The sequence below is a fragment of the Lucilia cuprina genome, chromosome 4, assembly GCF_022045245.1.
Source record: "Lucilia cuprina isolate Lc7/37 chromosome 4, ASM2204524v1, whole genome shotgun sequence".
NCBI classification, from domain to species: domain Eukaryota; kingdom Metazoa; phylum Arthropoda; class Insecta; order Diptera; family Calliphoridae; genus Lucilia; species Lucilia cuprina.
Genome location: NC_060952.1, coordinates 85,780,442 through 85,795,441, shown reverse-complemented (window position 1 = coordinate 85,795,441; position 15,000 = coordinate 85,780,442). Strand labels below are relative to the sequence as shown.

General features: G+C 31.3%; 3 protein-coding genes across 4 annotated transcripts in view; all 3 read right to left on the bottom strand.

Annotated features, from left to right (window-relative positions):
• LOC111687681 (zinc finger protein 235-like) overlaps positions 1-2,614 on the bottom strand; it is a 2,731-nt gene extending 117 nt beyond the window's left edge. Inside the window, exons 1-3 of the mRNA XM_023450145.2 lie at positions 2,366-2,614; positions 1,908-2,299; positions 1-1,088 (exon numbers count right to left, since the gene is read on the bottom strand). The exon at positions 1-1,088 is cut by the window's left edge and continues 117 nt beyond it. Coding sequence (XP_023305913.2) covers positions 1-1,088; positions 1,908-2,299; positions 2,366-2,509 — 1,624 coding nt within the window. The 5' untranslated portion in view covers positions 2,510-2,614. The remainder of the gene's footprint in view (positions 1,089-1,907; positions 2,300-2,365) is intronic.
• Positions 2,615-3,065: 451 nt separating this feature from the next.
• LOC111687684 (mitochondrial pyruvate carrier 2-like) lies at positions 3,066-5,683 on the bottom strand. Its single transcript, XM_023450151.2, has 3 exons — positions 5,139-5,683; positions 3,538-3,689; positions 3,066-3,473 (listed from the first exon to the last, which is right to left on the bottom strand). Exons 2-3 carry the CDS (start codon positions 3,673-3,675, stop codon positions 3,246-3,248), a joined length of 366 nt encoding a protein of 121 aa, XP_023305919.1. The 5' UTR covers positions 3,676-3,689; positions 5,139-5,683; the 3' UTR covers positions 3,066-3,245.
• A 444-nt stretch (positions 5,684-6,127) lies between these two features.
• LOC111687686 (importin subunit alpha-3) lies at positions 6,128-11,392 on the bottom strand. 2 transcript variants are annotated; one of them, XM_046949463.1, is made up of 6 exons: positions 11,266-11,392; positions 11,014-11,139; positions 10,439-10,663; positions 8,292-9,503; positions 6,455-6,631; positions 6,128-6,371 (listed from the first exon to the last, which is right to left on the bottom strand). In XM_046949463.1, the coding sequence occupies exons 3-6, from the start codon at positions 10,502-10,504 to the stop codon at positions 6,276-6,278; spliced, it is 1,551 nt and encodes a 516-aa protein (XP_046805419.1). In that variant the 5' UTR covers positions 10,505-10,663; positions 11,014-11,139; positions 11,266-11,392; the 3' UTR covers positions 6,128-6,275. The 2 variants fall into 2 exon arrangements, with proteins under 2 accessions (XP_046805419.1, XP_023305921.1); XM_023450153.2 differs by lacking the exon at positions 11,266-11,392 and having other exon boundaries at positions 11,014-11,199.
• Positions 11,393-15,000: the final 3,608 nt, after the last annotated feature.

Below are 15,000 nucleotides of genomic sequence, written 5' to 3'. Positions count from 1 at the left end.
CTGGTTTCACCTTTTCCAAATGTTGTTGTTTAATTTGATGTAAACGCAACGAATTACTCTGGGTGAATGTACTCTGACACACGGCACATTTATAGGGTCTCTCGCCGGTATGCGTACGTTTGTGTATATTCAAATCTTTCGATTGTTTAAAAGCCTTCTCACACTGTGTACACTTATAGGGTCGTTCGTTGGTGTGCGTACGCATGTGAATCTTTAATTTGTTCGATCGTCTAAAGGTCTTTTCACAGAGGGTACATTGATAGGGCTTCTCACCGGTATGTGTGCGGCGATGTACTTGTACATCGTAGAGTCTAGGATAGGCTCGATCACAAAATTCACACTTATATGGTTTTTCACCAGTATGCCGGCGAAAATGAATATTCAAATTACCCTCACTGTCAAACTTTAGACCACAAAGTGTGCATAAGAAACGTTTTTTCGGTTGTAGAATCTTCTCTTTAGGGGCAGTGTTTTTATTGTCGGGATTATGATGACTATTGACATGAGCTATTAACTTGTATTTATTGGTATATGAACGTGTACACTGTTGACAGGCATACTGCTTCGCGGCGTTGGATTTTTTCGGTTGTATTTGAAACTCTTCTAAATTTTCGGTTTTATGTATACGACGCATATGAGCGTACATATTATGGCGACGACTGAATTTTGCCTCACAATGGAGACATTGTATTTTCAGTTCATCCGGTACATGATTTAAACGCAGATGACGATTTAATAGCCGTGAATTATCAAATATTTTATCACAGTCATTACATTTCACCTGCAACCATTCATCTTCATTTTTGTCCTTAGTTTCTTCAGTTTTAGGTGATTTTTTACGTTTTTTCGTAGGCGATGTTTTCTTTTTTCGTGATTTTTTTGTGGAATTATTTGATTCATTTAACCATTCATTGTCATCATTATTATCTGTAGCGGAATGACATGATCCATCATTTATATTGCTATTGTTATCGGAAGTGTCCATAGTTTGTTCCAGAATATTTGGAATGTTGTCTTCAGTGTCAGACGTGAGGATTGTTAGAGAAATATTAGGGTATGTTACATCTAAAGAATCTTTTAGATCATTGCTATAAGTAAACAAATATGATGATCTACATCAGTTCTTGTTTAGTTGAAATTTAGTACTAGATCAGTTCTATTTCAGTACTACTTCAGTTCTAGTTCAGTTCTAGTTCAGTTCTAGTTCAGTTCTAGTTCAGTTCTAGTTCAGTTCTAGTTCAGTTCTAGTTCAGTTCTAGTTCAGTTCTAGTTCAGTTCTAGTTCAGTTCTAGTTCAGTTCTAGTTCAGTTCTAGTTCAGTTCTAGTTCAGTTCTAGTTCAGTTCTAGTTCAGTTCTAGTTCAGTTCTAGTTCAGTTCTAGTTCAGTTCTAGTTCAGTTCTAGTTCAGTTCTAGTTCAGTTCTAGTTCAGTTCTAGTTCAGTTCTAGTTCAGTTATAGTTCAGTTCTAGTTCGGTTCGAGTTTAGTTCTAGCTCAGTTCTAGTTTAGTTCTAGTTCAGTTCTAGTTCAGTTCTAGTTCAGTTCTAGTTTAGTTCTAGTTTAGTTCTAGTTCAGTTCTAGTTTAGTTCTAGTTCAGTTCTAGTTTAGTTCTAGTTCAGTTCCAATTCAGTTCTATTTCATTTCTTTTTCAGTTCTAGTTCAGTTCTAGTTCAATTCTATTTCAGTTCTAGTTCAGTTCTGGTTCAGTTCTAGTTCAGTTCTAGTTCTGCTCGAGTTCAGTTCTAGTTTAGTTCTAGTTCAGTTCTAGTTCAGTTCGAGTTCAGTTCTAGTTCAGTTCTACTTCAGTTCTAGTTTACTTCTAGTTCAGTTCTTGATCAGTTCTAGTTCTGTTCTAGTTCAGTTTACTTCTTCTCCACTATTCCAAAATCTAAATTTTATAATCATCTTACCAATCTTCAAAATTATCTTCACTCTTTGTAAAATTTACAGCTAAAGCATCTTCTTCTGGATTCTCCTCTTTCAATTGTACACTCTTCTTTAGCATCTCTGGCTCTGCCATCATAACATCAACACCCACCACACCATCGCTACTGTCACCCACATCATCATGTTCCATTTTAATCTCAGCACATGCTGCAATATCGATTTGAACCTCTTGCAAACAATCCGATGACTTTCCAACACCAACCCTATCCACCGACTGAGGATTTTGTAAAAACATGGAATAAAGTTGTTCATTAACCTCCTGAGCTTGCTGGACGAAAGCGTGAGCTGCTTTCAGTTTCTTGGAACAAAGACCACATATGGACTGAGGCATTTTGGAACATTTGTCATGCATTATCTTTTGTGATAAGTTTATTATGTTAAATTTACATTATTAAACATTTAATTTTGTTTATTAACTTACATTAATATTGGCCAACTCATTAAGTAGTTCTGCATAGGTTTTTTGTTGATTATTCTCATCAGTTGAAGTCTTTTTTGTTAGAGATTGTAATCCTTTGGTGGATTCATTGAAACACGTCCGACATTTATTGTTTATTTTATTCATTGTTATTGTTTTTTACGCCTATTTTTATAGCATTATTCGCAATACAACAATAATTTTTTTTTTTTTTGGGTTTTGATTAGGATGGCGGTGCATCAAGCACTCATATTGCCAGGTTATCACACGTTTGTCCAGAGAAAAACCCCACCAACCGACCTATACCTTCATATAGGAAGTTGGAGCATCCGGACTTGATTTCATCAAAAGTATTAATGGTCTCCACCAGTATATATTTGAGTTTAAATGGTCTCCACCAGGTTATATCGTGAGTATTTTATGGTCTCCACCAGTTAAAAACGTTTGAGTATTCTATGGTCTCCACCAATAAAACATAACCTCACTTGAGGTAAAACGAAAGCACGAGGTTAATGTAGACAACATGTAACTTTGAACAGTTACATGAAGTAATACATTACACCAGTGCGAGCGAGACGCAAAACTGTCGAAAGCCAGGCAACAAACACAAGCCTGAACGCGTTTAAGAAATAACCGCGATGACGCGAGAGTTGTTCCCCAACTCAGACCTGAATTGCGACTGCAACAATAATTTTGTGTTTATTTTTTTTTTTTTTTTGTTTTTCTTTTTCAACAATGTCAATTTTTTGCAATTTGTGTAATTGACAGCTGTTTGTTTTTGTGTTTTTGTCAAAGGCGGCCTTTTATTAACGGCGTTAATTTTTTTTACATTTAGCCGCAGCTAGAAAACAATTTTTGTGTATAATTTCAAAAAATGATATTTTTAATTTTCTTTATTTTGTTCCATTTGATATTTAACAGCTCGTACAACTTGTATACCCTGCGTTAGAGCTACAAACATATTAACTGTTAAGAGTATATAATTTTTCGGCACTATAACCATTGAATAACGTGACCAAATAAGACCTGTCGCTGTCAATGTTGATGCCTGATTGATGGATAGAAATTCGGCAGGACGTTTTAAGTCTCCAATGCCAGCAATAACTAGACCCTTTTTTTTAAAAAAAGAGCTTATAGAAAGTTGTTGATATACCTATTAAAAGTTTACAATTTACCCATTTGAAAACTGGTGCCCAAAAGAAAACTGTTTTGGGACCAGCCGGACTCATCCATAAAGGTCTTAGGCTTGCGGGCACAATCTTATCGCAGGCGCCTATAACTGCATTATAAGCTGATGTTAGAAATCGTACCATTTTGATTTAAGTAACTAGCGGAAATGAAAATTACTACTAAATTAGATTGTTTGATCAAGATTATAATTGTAAAGTTCACTTTATTTCCAGTTTAGTTTTAGTCGAGTTCCAGATCAACTCTTGTTCAGTTCTAATTATGTTTTAGTTCAGCTCTAGTTTGGTTCTCATTCAGTTCTTGTTAAGTTCGAGTTTATTTCTAGATCATTTCTAGTCTAGTTCAGTATTTGTTCAATTCTTTTTCTATTCTATCTAAATTCTAGATCAGTTTTAATTTCATTCTAATCCAGTTAAGTTCTAGTACTATTTAGTTTCTGATTTAGTTCTTATTTTAGTTCAGTCCTAGTTTAGTTTTAGTACAGTTTTAGCTGAATTCCTATACAGTTTTAGTTCTAATTCTGTTCTAGTTCAGCTCTAGTTTAGTTCTTATTCAGTTCCAGTTTAGTTTAGTTCGACTTTATTTCTACATCAGTTATAGTTAAGTAATTCTTCAGTTCTTATACAGTTTCTAGTTTAAGTTGATAAATTCTACTTTTAGTTTAGTTTTAGTTCAGTTCTAGTACAGTTCAAGTTCAGTTCTAATTCAGTTCAGTTCTAGTACAGTTCAAGTTCTATTCTTGTTCAGTTCTAGTTCAATTCTAGATCAGTTCAAGTCAGTTCTAGTTCAGTTCTAGTTCAGTTCTTGTTCAGTTCTAGTTCAGTTCTAGTTCAGTTCTAGTTCAGTTTTAGTTCAGTTCTAGGTCAGTTTTAGTTCAGTTTTTGTTCAGTTCTAGATCAGTTCTAGTTCAGGTCTAGTTCAGTTCTAGTTCAGTTCTAGTTCAGTTCTACTTCAGTTCTAGTTCAGTTCTACTTCAGTTCTAGTTTAGTTCAGTTCTAGTACAGTTCAAGTTCTATTCTTGTTCAGTTCTAGTTCAATTCTAGATCAGTTCTAGTCAGTTTTAGTTCAGTTCTATTTCAGATAAGTTCTCGATCAGTTTTATTCAGTTCTTATACAGTTTTAGTTCTTTAAATCTGTTCTAGTTTATTTCTTGTTTAGTTTTTATTTGACTTTATGTCTAGATTAGTTTTAGATAAGTTCTAGTCTAGTTCAGTCTTAGTCCAGTTTTAGTTTAGTTGAGTTCTGTTAAGTTCTAGATCAGTTCTTGTTTTATTTCAGTTTAAGTTTAATACTAGTTCTAGTTCATTTCTAGTTCAGTTCCAGTTCATTTCTAGATCAGTTCCAGTTCAGTTCTAGTTCAGTTCCAGTTCAGTTCTAGTTCAGATCTAGTTCGGTTCTAGTTCAGTTCTAGTTCAGTTTTAGTTCAGTTCTAGTTCAGTTCAAGTACATATCTAGTTCGATTCTAGTTCATTTCAAAACAATTCTAGTTCACTTCCAGCTTAAGTTCCTGTTCAGTTTTAGTTCATTTATAATACAATTCTAGTTCATTTCCAGCTTTCGTTTCTAGTGTGTGTTGCCATAAACTTACCACATTAACAAAATAGATTTAATTTAGATTTGTTTGTATAATTTTTATGATGTTTTTCTTTTTATTATAATTAAATTTATATTTACGATTTAAAAGATGTTTTGTTTTTCTTAAAAACGTTGTAATATTTTTGAAATATGTTGGCGTTTTTAAATACTTATGATTTTTTTTTTTAAATATTTTCTTTAATTTTATCTTTTAATTTAATTTAAATTTGTTGCAAATGAGCGTTGAATTTTGGATCTTGATGTTACTTTTTTATGAAAAATTCAATTTTTTTTATATATAATTTAAAGGTGAAAAACTCAAATTCAATAAACAAATTTAAATAAAAAAGGGAAGAAAAAAAACTAAAAGAAAAAAAAGAAATTTGTAATAAATAACAACATGAATTGTAGAGATTTTGAAGTATTTTTCAGAAATATAAATTATATAAATAAAAAAACAAACAAACTTGCTTTAGTTATAAATTGTTTTTTTTTTAAAGGTAATTTTAATTTCTACAATATATTTGTTTTGTTTAGTTTCAAAATAAAAATTTAAAATAATAAAAAAAAAGAAAATTCTTTTTAAGTAATAAACATTTTTTTTAGTTTACTTTTACTTATTTTGTATAAAAAAAATAATAAAAAGAAAAAATAATTTTCTATAGTAGAAAAAAAAATTATATAAATGATGATAAATTTTTATTTTTCAGCGAAAAAATAAAAATTAAACTTCAAAAGAAAGGAAGTCAAGGGATAAAGTTTTGTTTTTTTCTGCATTTTTTTTCCTTTTCATGTGTTTAAAACTCAAAAATTCAATTAAACTGTTTGGTTTTATATATAGAATTATATATATATAGATATTTCTTTTTGTTTTTTTTTTGTTTATATAAAGTATTAAATTACAATAATTAAATTATCATGGACTCATTATTATTATGATGTTGTTGTTGTTTTTGTTGCTTTCGTTTGTTATAATTTGATAAATCCTTTTCGTTTTCTCTCTTTTGCTTGTTTTGTTGTATGTTACTAAATTAAATATATATATTTATATCTGTATATATATAAATAAAAAAAGATTTTAGTTGTTTGCAAATTAACACAAGACAACATATTCAAATCATGGTCACATTGAAAAATAAGGGAAATTTTGTTAAAAATTAAATGTGTTCGGTAATATACTATCGGCATTTGGATCAAATTGATATTGAGTGCCATCGGATGTTGGTACCATCGAAGCTTGTTCAGGCTATAAAATAAGAAAAGTAAATTAGTTTTTTTTACTTTATTCACATTTTTAGTTTTTCTTTTTTTTCTGCTATAACCACTTACCTCATCAGAGAAGTGCTGTTCAATAATTTCGTAGGCCAATTTATAGATTTCCACATTTTCGTGATTTTGTAGTTTTTCAATCTTTTCGAGACCATCGCATTCTTCAATTAAATTGGCTACATCTTGAACATGACTCTCGGCCATTTTGAGCATATTGTTAAGACCATCTAAAACCACCTGTGTAAGGGATCGAAAAAAATTCAAATGAACATTAAATCTTGGTGAATGAACATTATATCTTAAGTTCTACTTCGGTCCAACTTTGTTTTAAATTTAGTTAAAGCTCTAGTTCAGTTTTAGTTTACATCTAGTTTAGTTCTAATTGAGTTCACGTTCAGTTCTAGTTCAGTTCTGTTCTAGTTTTAGTTCAGTTTTGTTCTAGTTTAGTTCCGTTGAAGTTTAGTTCTAGTTCAGTTCTACTTCAGTTTTAGTTTAGTTCTATTTCAGTTTTAGTTTAGTTGTAGTTCAGTTCTATTTCAGTTCTAGTTTAGTTTTATTTCAGTTCTAGTTCAGTTCTAGCTCAGTTCTAGTTCAGTTCTAGTTTAGTTTTAGTTCAGTTCTAGTTCAGTTCTGTTCTAGTTCAGTTTTGTTCTAGTTTAGTTCCGTTGAAGTTTAGTTCTAGTTCAGTTCTACTTCAGTTTTAGTTTAGTTCTATTTCAGTTCTAGTTTAGTTGTAGTTCAGTTCTATTTCAGTTCTAGTTCAGTTCTAGTTTAGTTTTAGTTCAGTTCTAGTTCAGTTCTAGTTCAGTTCTAGTTAAGTTCTATTTCAGTTCTAGTTCAGTTCTAGTTCAGTTCTAGTTCAGTTCTAGTTCAGTTCTAGTTCAGTTCTAGTTCAGTTCTAGTTCAGTTCTAGTTCAGTTCTAGTTCAGTTCTAGTTCAGTTCTAGTTCAGTTCTAGTTTAGTTGTAGTTGAGTTCTAGTTTAGTTCTAGTTCAGTTCTAGTTCAGTTCTAATTCAGTTCCAGTTCAGTTCTAGTCCAGTTCTAGTTCAGTTCTATTTCAGTTCTAGTTCAGTTCTACTTCAGTTCTAATTCAGTTCTAGTTCAGTTCTAGTTCAGTTCTATTTCAGTTCTAGTTCGGTTCTACTTCAGTTCTAATTCAGTTCTTTTTCAGTTCTAGTTCAGTTCTTGTTCTGCTCTAGTTTAGATCTAGTTCAGTTCTAGTTCGGTTCTAGTTCAGTTCTAGTTCATTTCTAGTTTAGTTCTAGTTCAGTTCTATTTCAGTTCTAGTTCAGTTCTAGTTCTGTTATATTTCAGTTTTAGTTCAGTTCTAGTTCAGTTCTAGTTTAGTTCTAGTTCAGTCCTAGTTCAGTTCTAGTTCAGTTCTAGTTCAGTTCATATTCAGTTCTAGTTCAGTTCTAGTTCAGTTCAAGTTCAGTTCTAGTTCAGTTCTAGTTCAGTTCTAGTTCAGTTCTAGTTCAGTTCTAGTTCAGTTCTAGTTCAGTTCTAGTTCAGTTCTAGTTCAGTTCTAGTTCAGTTCTAGTTCAGTTATAGTTTAGTTCTAGTTCACTTCTAGTTCAGTTCAAGTTAAGATCTACTTCAGTTTTTGTTCAGTTCTTTTTCAGTTTTAATTCAGTTCTAGTTCAGTTGAAGTTCAGTTGTAGTTTAGTTCAAGTTCAGTTCTAGTTCAGTTCTTGTTTTGTTTAGTTTTAGTTCAGTTCTTGTTCAGTTCTAGTTTAGTTGTAGTTCAATTCTAGTTTAGTTCACTTCTAGTTAAGTTTTAATTCGATATTTTAATTTGTTTTTAATGACATTAGGTTCTAAAAGTTGTAACATTAATATTGAAACTGAATAAAACATGGAATTATCGAAATAACAATTTCTATTAATAAACACTTACATTGATAACCTGTGTATCTTGGCATGATAATAAATCACAGAATGGAGGTATGACACCCTCTTTTATGAGTGTAAACACCTGTTCACGATTACCGCTGATCGTCAAATTGCTAATGGCCCAAGCGGCTTCTTTTTGCGTTTGGAATTCACCATTACGTAGATTCTCGATGATCTTGGGCAGCAAGCCGCAATTGATAACAGCCTGAACTTGTGATTGATTGCCCGCCGTTATGTTGGACAAGAACCAGACAGCTTCTTTGCGTATTTTCTCCTTTTGATGCGACAACAAAGCTGGGAAGAACGCAAGAGCATCATAGTTGAGCACCACTTGTGTTTGTTCATCTGAACCGGTAACAATATTGCCAACGGCACGCAAAGCTGCGGTCTGTACTTTAACCTCGGCATGACCCAAAAGTGGAATCAATTTGGGTACAACACCACTTTCGATGACCATTTGAATTTGATCATTACCGCCATCGGTTAAATAGCTAATGGCCCAAACGGTGTCGACCAGGATATTGGTGTCAGTATGATGAATCAAAATATTTAAAGCGGGCAAAATCTCATGAATGGTAGCTGCTGGTGGTGGTGGATCTTTGTTGCGGCACAAATTCACAATAACCCAAGTGACGTTGCGTAAAAATGATATGGGTATGTCGGGTTTGATGAAAGACAACAGTGGCTGTACTACACCATGTTTGATGACATAATCACGCAATTCGGGACCATCACCAATAATATTACCCAAAGCCCAGACGGCCTGTTCGCAGACATTAGGAGCGGGTGATGACAACAACTGTAAGAATAGAGGTACTGCACCGGCGGCCACCACTTCATTTGTTTGTTGTGATGTACCCGAAGCTATATTGGTAAGAGCCCAGGCAGCTTCAAACTGTAACATTGTCTGATTGTGCTGTTTTAGGCAATCAACTAGAATGGGCAATATATCACTCTTAATCAAGTCATTGATGGGTGGATTCTTGTCAGAGGAGAGTAATTTTCGTGCAGCTTGTACAGCAGCCAATTGTTGTTCAGGTTTTGATGAATCTGCAGCAGCTTCGGCTAATTTTTTCAAATTTATTTGATTTGGTAACTGATCATCTTCGTCTGTGTTCGAATCCATATTGGGAACATTGCGGCGCTTAAGGATTGTCTCTTCACGTTTATTTTTACGTAATTCCACTGTGACTTCATTGCGTCGACGACGCATTTCCTATTAAAAAAAACAAGGAACAAAAACGTTTTAGATTGTAGTTTAACTTATTTAACTTATGTTATAAAAAGGACCTAGAAATGATGTGAACTGAACAAGAACAGAACCAGAAGTATAATTGAACTAAAACTAAACTAGAATTGAACAAGATCTTAACTACAGTTTATCTAGAATAGGGCGAGAATTGAACTAATAATGAGTTGAAATTAAACTAGAACTAGAGTAAATAGTTTCCCCTGTAGCATAATTTTCAAATTTATTATCGTTAAAAACAAACCTGATTTGTTTAACAGCTCTGCTTTCCAATAGATCATTTTAATGCAGAGTTGTATTTGCGGGTACTTGCAGAAAATTGTAAACAAAAGAAAATCTACAATTATATTCTCACACACACGCACACACATTCGCACCCCATAATTAAACATTCGCTACTGTGTTGGTGAGAAATTTACGAAACCAACAGTAAAAATGGATAAAAGCAAAAATACAAAAAAAGTTCACCGTAATTGAACCACGAGGAAATAAATGACAATGAAAATGAATTAAGAAAAATTAAATTATATGAAATTAAAACGCAAATCATTAATTGCGAATAAAAAAGAAAATAGAACAGAGATTTTTCTCCATTAAATGCAAAACTGCAACAGAAAATCAATAAAATTGGGCAGTGGGGAGATGATTTGTTTTTCTTTCAGTTAGAAAATGAAATGGAGGTTAAGCAATTTTATGTCTTTTGCCAATTCCCATTATTTGGTTCCCTCACGCACAGTACAACACACCACCATTACAACAAAAACATGTGCCTATTTTCTTCTCAAGGAAATTTTATTTAAAAAAAATATATAATTTTCTATGATTTTTTTTCGGAGGGTGTGGTTTTTTTCTATCAAGTAGTTTAATAATGAAAACAAAATAATTAAAATGGAAAAACTTACCTCCTGATCCTTGCCTTTGTTTTTGAAATTTTGCAAACGATTCACATTTGGTTCGAGAGACGTCATTTTCTTTTTTTGTCTGCTGTTTTTCTTTTTATATATATATTTGTATAATTAAACTATATTTAGCAATTTAGTTATTAGAAATTTATAAAGAAAATATTTAATTTTTTTTGGTAAATTTCTTTTCTTTTTTTAAAGTTTTCTATTTTATAAAAATTCACACTGATGATTAAATGGAATCCGTAGAAAAACGACACAGCAACCGCGACGAACAATAACGAGGAATGAACGAAACGTATAGAAAGAACAAAAAAGAATACGACAAAAAAGCACCAAAAAAGTTCAAGTGTATTGAACACACACAAAAAAAAATAAAGAGCAGCAGACGTCGGCGGCGTTGGCGTCGTTAGCAGCAGCAGCAAAAATACCGATAAATTTCACACAAAAAAAAAGAAAAATACAAATGGCGTTATTACTTTTTATTATTGTTTGTTTTGAAATAATTTTCACTAATTTAATAATATTAACAAAAATAAGAGAAAAAAATATCATGTCATTTATGACAAACTTACATTTATTTGCGTTTCCTTTTTATGCTGTTTCTACTGCTAACAAACTTTCTGGAATATTTCCTTCTTTAGCTGCAACCGAGTATTATGTGCTTCTTCTTCTCCTATTATTTTGAACAAATGCAGAATCTAAAATTTTTACAATTATTTACTTTCAGTTTCCTTCAATTTCTTTATTTTTTCTCAAAGTAGCAGTACTTATTAAAACTTTTATTGTATTTTAAAAACACAATAATAAAAACTGAATTTTCTTACGATTTATACAATTTTTCCGACTCTTGAATAGTGATGTAAATGTATGAAGTAATTGGGTGTTGATAATTCGATAACGATTTGTGCTTTTAAGTAATCAATAATCAATATTAGCTTTTCAGTAGCAGAGTTGTATATTACGGAAGTTAAAATATTAAAACTTTTTTTATTATAAAAAGTTGATGTTTGTCTTTCTGACCCACTACAACTAGGGTTCTATAAATCGACTTTCGAATAATCGAACAATCGATTTTTTGTCGAATAAAGTCGAAGTCGACTATTTTGTTCCAAAAAAGTCGATATCTCGACTATCGTCTGTGAAAAAAGTCGAAAAGTCGACTTTAAGAATAAAAGTCGAAAAATGTCTGAAAGTCGAATAAAGGCGAAAAAAGTCGAAAAGTCAGAAAAAGTCGAAAAATCGAAAATTGTAGAAACAAGTCAAAAACTCGAAAAAAGTCAAAAAATAGTCGGAAAAAAGTAGAAAGAAGTCAAAAATAGTCAAAAAGTCAAAAAAATCGAAAAGTCGAAAAAAGTCGAAAAGTTTATAAAATACTTATAGTCGAAAATTCTAAAAGTCGACTTTTATTTAAATGAAAAAGTCGAAAAGTTGAAAAATCGACTTTTCATAAAATGCAAAAAGTCGAAAAGTCTACTTTTTAACTAAATGAAAAAAGACGAAAAGTCGACTTTTCGTTTTAACTGTAGAACCCTAACTACAATGTACGATAAATTTTCGAACTTTCCAACAATATATAAAAATAGTTAAAGGAGAGAAATTTTGTAAATTTACAAAAAGTTTAATTTTTTAGTTTTTATACAAAAAATTTTGAAAATGAATCTATTTCAATTTTTCCAATTTGTTTATTTATTATAATTACTGGTAACTCTAATAAGTAATGCCTATTTACAAAACAAAACATCAGAGTTGTATTGTAACTAGTAATTACACAAGAAGAGAAAGAAAATATAAAAGCAACTCTGTATTAATATTTAGTATGTAAAATTACATGGGTGAAAAAGAGACAGCTAGCTAATAAACAGGTATTGACTTGTATGACAGTGAAACAAAAACTAGACAGCATTTTATTATTACCCAAATACATGCAAGCGCAACGAACGACATTTCGTTTTCTGTGTAATTGTATTCGTGCTATGAGCCATAAAAAAATTTTGCGGAAGGTTTTTTTGTGTGTATTTTAAATTTCAGCTCAAAGAAATTCTACGCAAATTTCGATTTGTTAATAACAGAAAAAGCCCTTCAGAAAATAAGACAGTTTTCCTTAAAGGAAAATATTTTCTATATGGATGCGTTAAAGGCAAAAGAAAACACTGTAGAGTGAATTTTGCTAAAAACGAAGAAAATAAGAAGGAAAGAAAAAAAAAAACCAAAAGTGATATTTTTCTCTCTTCTCCCATCAGCAGCAGCAATCTTACAATAAGTTCGGGTGAAATTTCATTGAACTGCTTTGAAATTAAAAAAAAAAACAAAGGCAAGTTACAGACGATAGACGTTGGGACGAAAAAGAAAAATATATAGACAACCATAACTAAATAAAATAAAAAAAAGAAAAAAAACCAACGAATAAAGACGTCGTGAAGAAGCAGCATTCAAAAGAAAAAAAAATAGTCGAGCAAGAAACAAACAACAAAAAAGAAACAATTTTTGCTTGAATCAAATTCAAGCAAAATATTAAAAAATACTTATTGGTAAATTTCAAAAAACAATTAAAAAGCTAGAATAGAAAGTGTATTCAGCAAAATAGTTTAAAGTTGGTGGCCACTACAGAAAATTACAATACGAAAAAGTTTTTAAAAAAAAGAAGAAAAAGTTGAGGTTGTGTTTGTGTGTGTGAGTGTCAGTGTTTGTGTCGACGAAGAAGAGGAAGAAACATCATAAGTGTGTGATTGTTTGTGTGTTGCAATCAATTGGACAAGCAACACCAACCAACTGAAAAAGAGAGGAAAAGTTGAAAAAAAAACTAACAAAATCAAAGACCAATCGACCCGACCCGATCGACCAGCAGCTAATGCTACTCCAACACAACTTCTAGAAAATAAATAAACTCCTCCACAGGAATAAGTCGAATTTGCTGTATTATTTTGAAATCATTTTAAGCAGTTCATGGTAAAGTGTTGAAGGAATTGGAGAAAAGAAAAAAACGTGCAAAATTTTACGGTAATTTCCTTAAATATCTGGTTTGGAAACCATTTGGTGTATTAGTTAACAGACGCCGTTTTTGTGCCATTTTTTTTCTTCTTCTTCGTGATAGCGCCAGCCAGCCTGCGCCTGCTCTCAATAAATTCCTATAATATCGAAAACATAACAAACAAACAAAAATTGTGGATCTGAATCCCTAACATAAACATTTATATCTCGTCTGTCATTTAACCAACCAAATAAACATTCTGTGTTGTGTTTGCCAAGAAAAAAAAAAAAAAAACAGTGATTAAATTTCAAGGTTGATAGCTCAACGGATTTGTATTGTACTTTTGAGCCCAAGTGATAATAACTTCCTGCCCTCCTGCCTGTGTTGTGCTAATCACTTTGTGGTGTTTTTAGCAAATATTGGGCAGTTGGATTCCACCTAACGTTTAATAACGTTCCATTTTTTGCCGCTTTGGAATGTTAGATGCGGTGAACTGTTCTTATGGTCGTAGCAGTAGAAGCAGCAAAAGCTCAAGTATTACAAGTCGTTTGAAAACAATAACAACAACACAAGCAACAATACATTCGGAACAAAAATTCACAACAGATTTATTGGGTGAGTGTGGATGCAAGGAAAATGGATATTAGACAAACATTATACTTTAAAATTGTTTAGAATAAGATTACAAGTTTTAAATTTTTTGTTAGAAACAGTTAGATACATATTCCAAAATATTACTGAATAATTGCATAAAATTGAGGTTAAATCCTTCAAAATATATATATCTGCATAATTATAATTTTTGGAATTAAAGATTATAATATTTTTAATCCTTGATCAGCAAAAAGGTTAAATTTTAGGTTTATGACTTTAGTATTCATTTGATAATTTCACAATATGTTTAATTTTTTTAATTTTACTTTCACTTTGTAGTTTTTACAATGTTAAAAATATGGCTTTTTCATACATAATTTATTTTAAAGTATGTACAAATTTTAGGGTTTTGGATCATGCAGCTATCAGAAGGCATTTTCATGAACAAAAACTTAATTCACTTAATACAACTTCTTTCATTTTTTCTAATTTAGCATTTATTTCTATTTATTTTATTTCTATATTATTTTGTTACTTCCGACGTTCAATTGTAAATAATTACACCGTAGATTACTTAAAAATGATTTTATTAAATGGACTTTATAAAGCCCTCTTTTTATTGCTTTTATATATAGTACTTTATAGCTATTTTCTGCAGCCTTTTATACAAAAAATAATTGTATCGATTCTCAAAAAGTAGTTCTTTCGAACTAGAACTGTTAATAACTTAACATTCCCTGTGCACAAGTAGTCAGGTAGAAGGAATAAGAAGACTTAATATTCTGAAACACGTCGGCGTTAAAGCAGTATCAGAATTTAATATTTATGATATTTTGGCAAATAATATGCCTCCAATTTCCAAACTCAAGTTCTAGTTAAGTTTTACATATGTTCTAGTTCAGTTTTAGTTCAGTTCTAGTTCTAGTTCAGTTCTAGTTCAGTTCTAGTTCAGTTCTAGTTCAGTTCTAGTTCAGTTCTAGTTCAGTTCTAGTTCAGT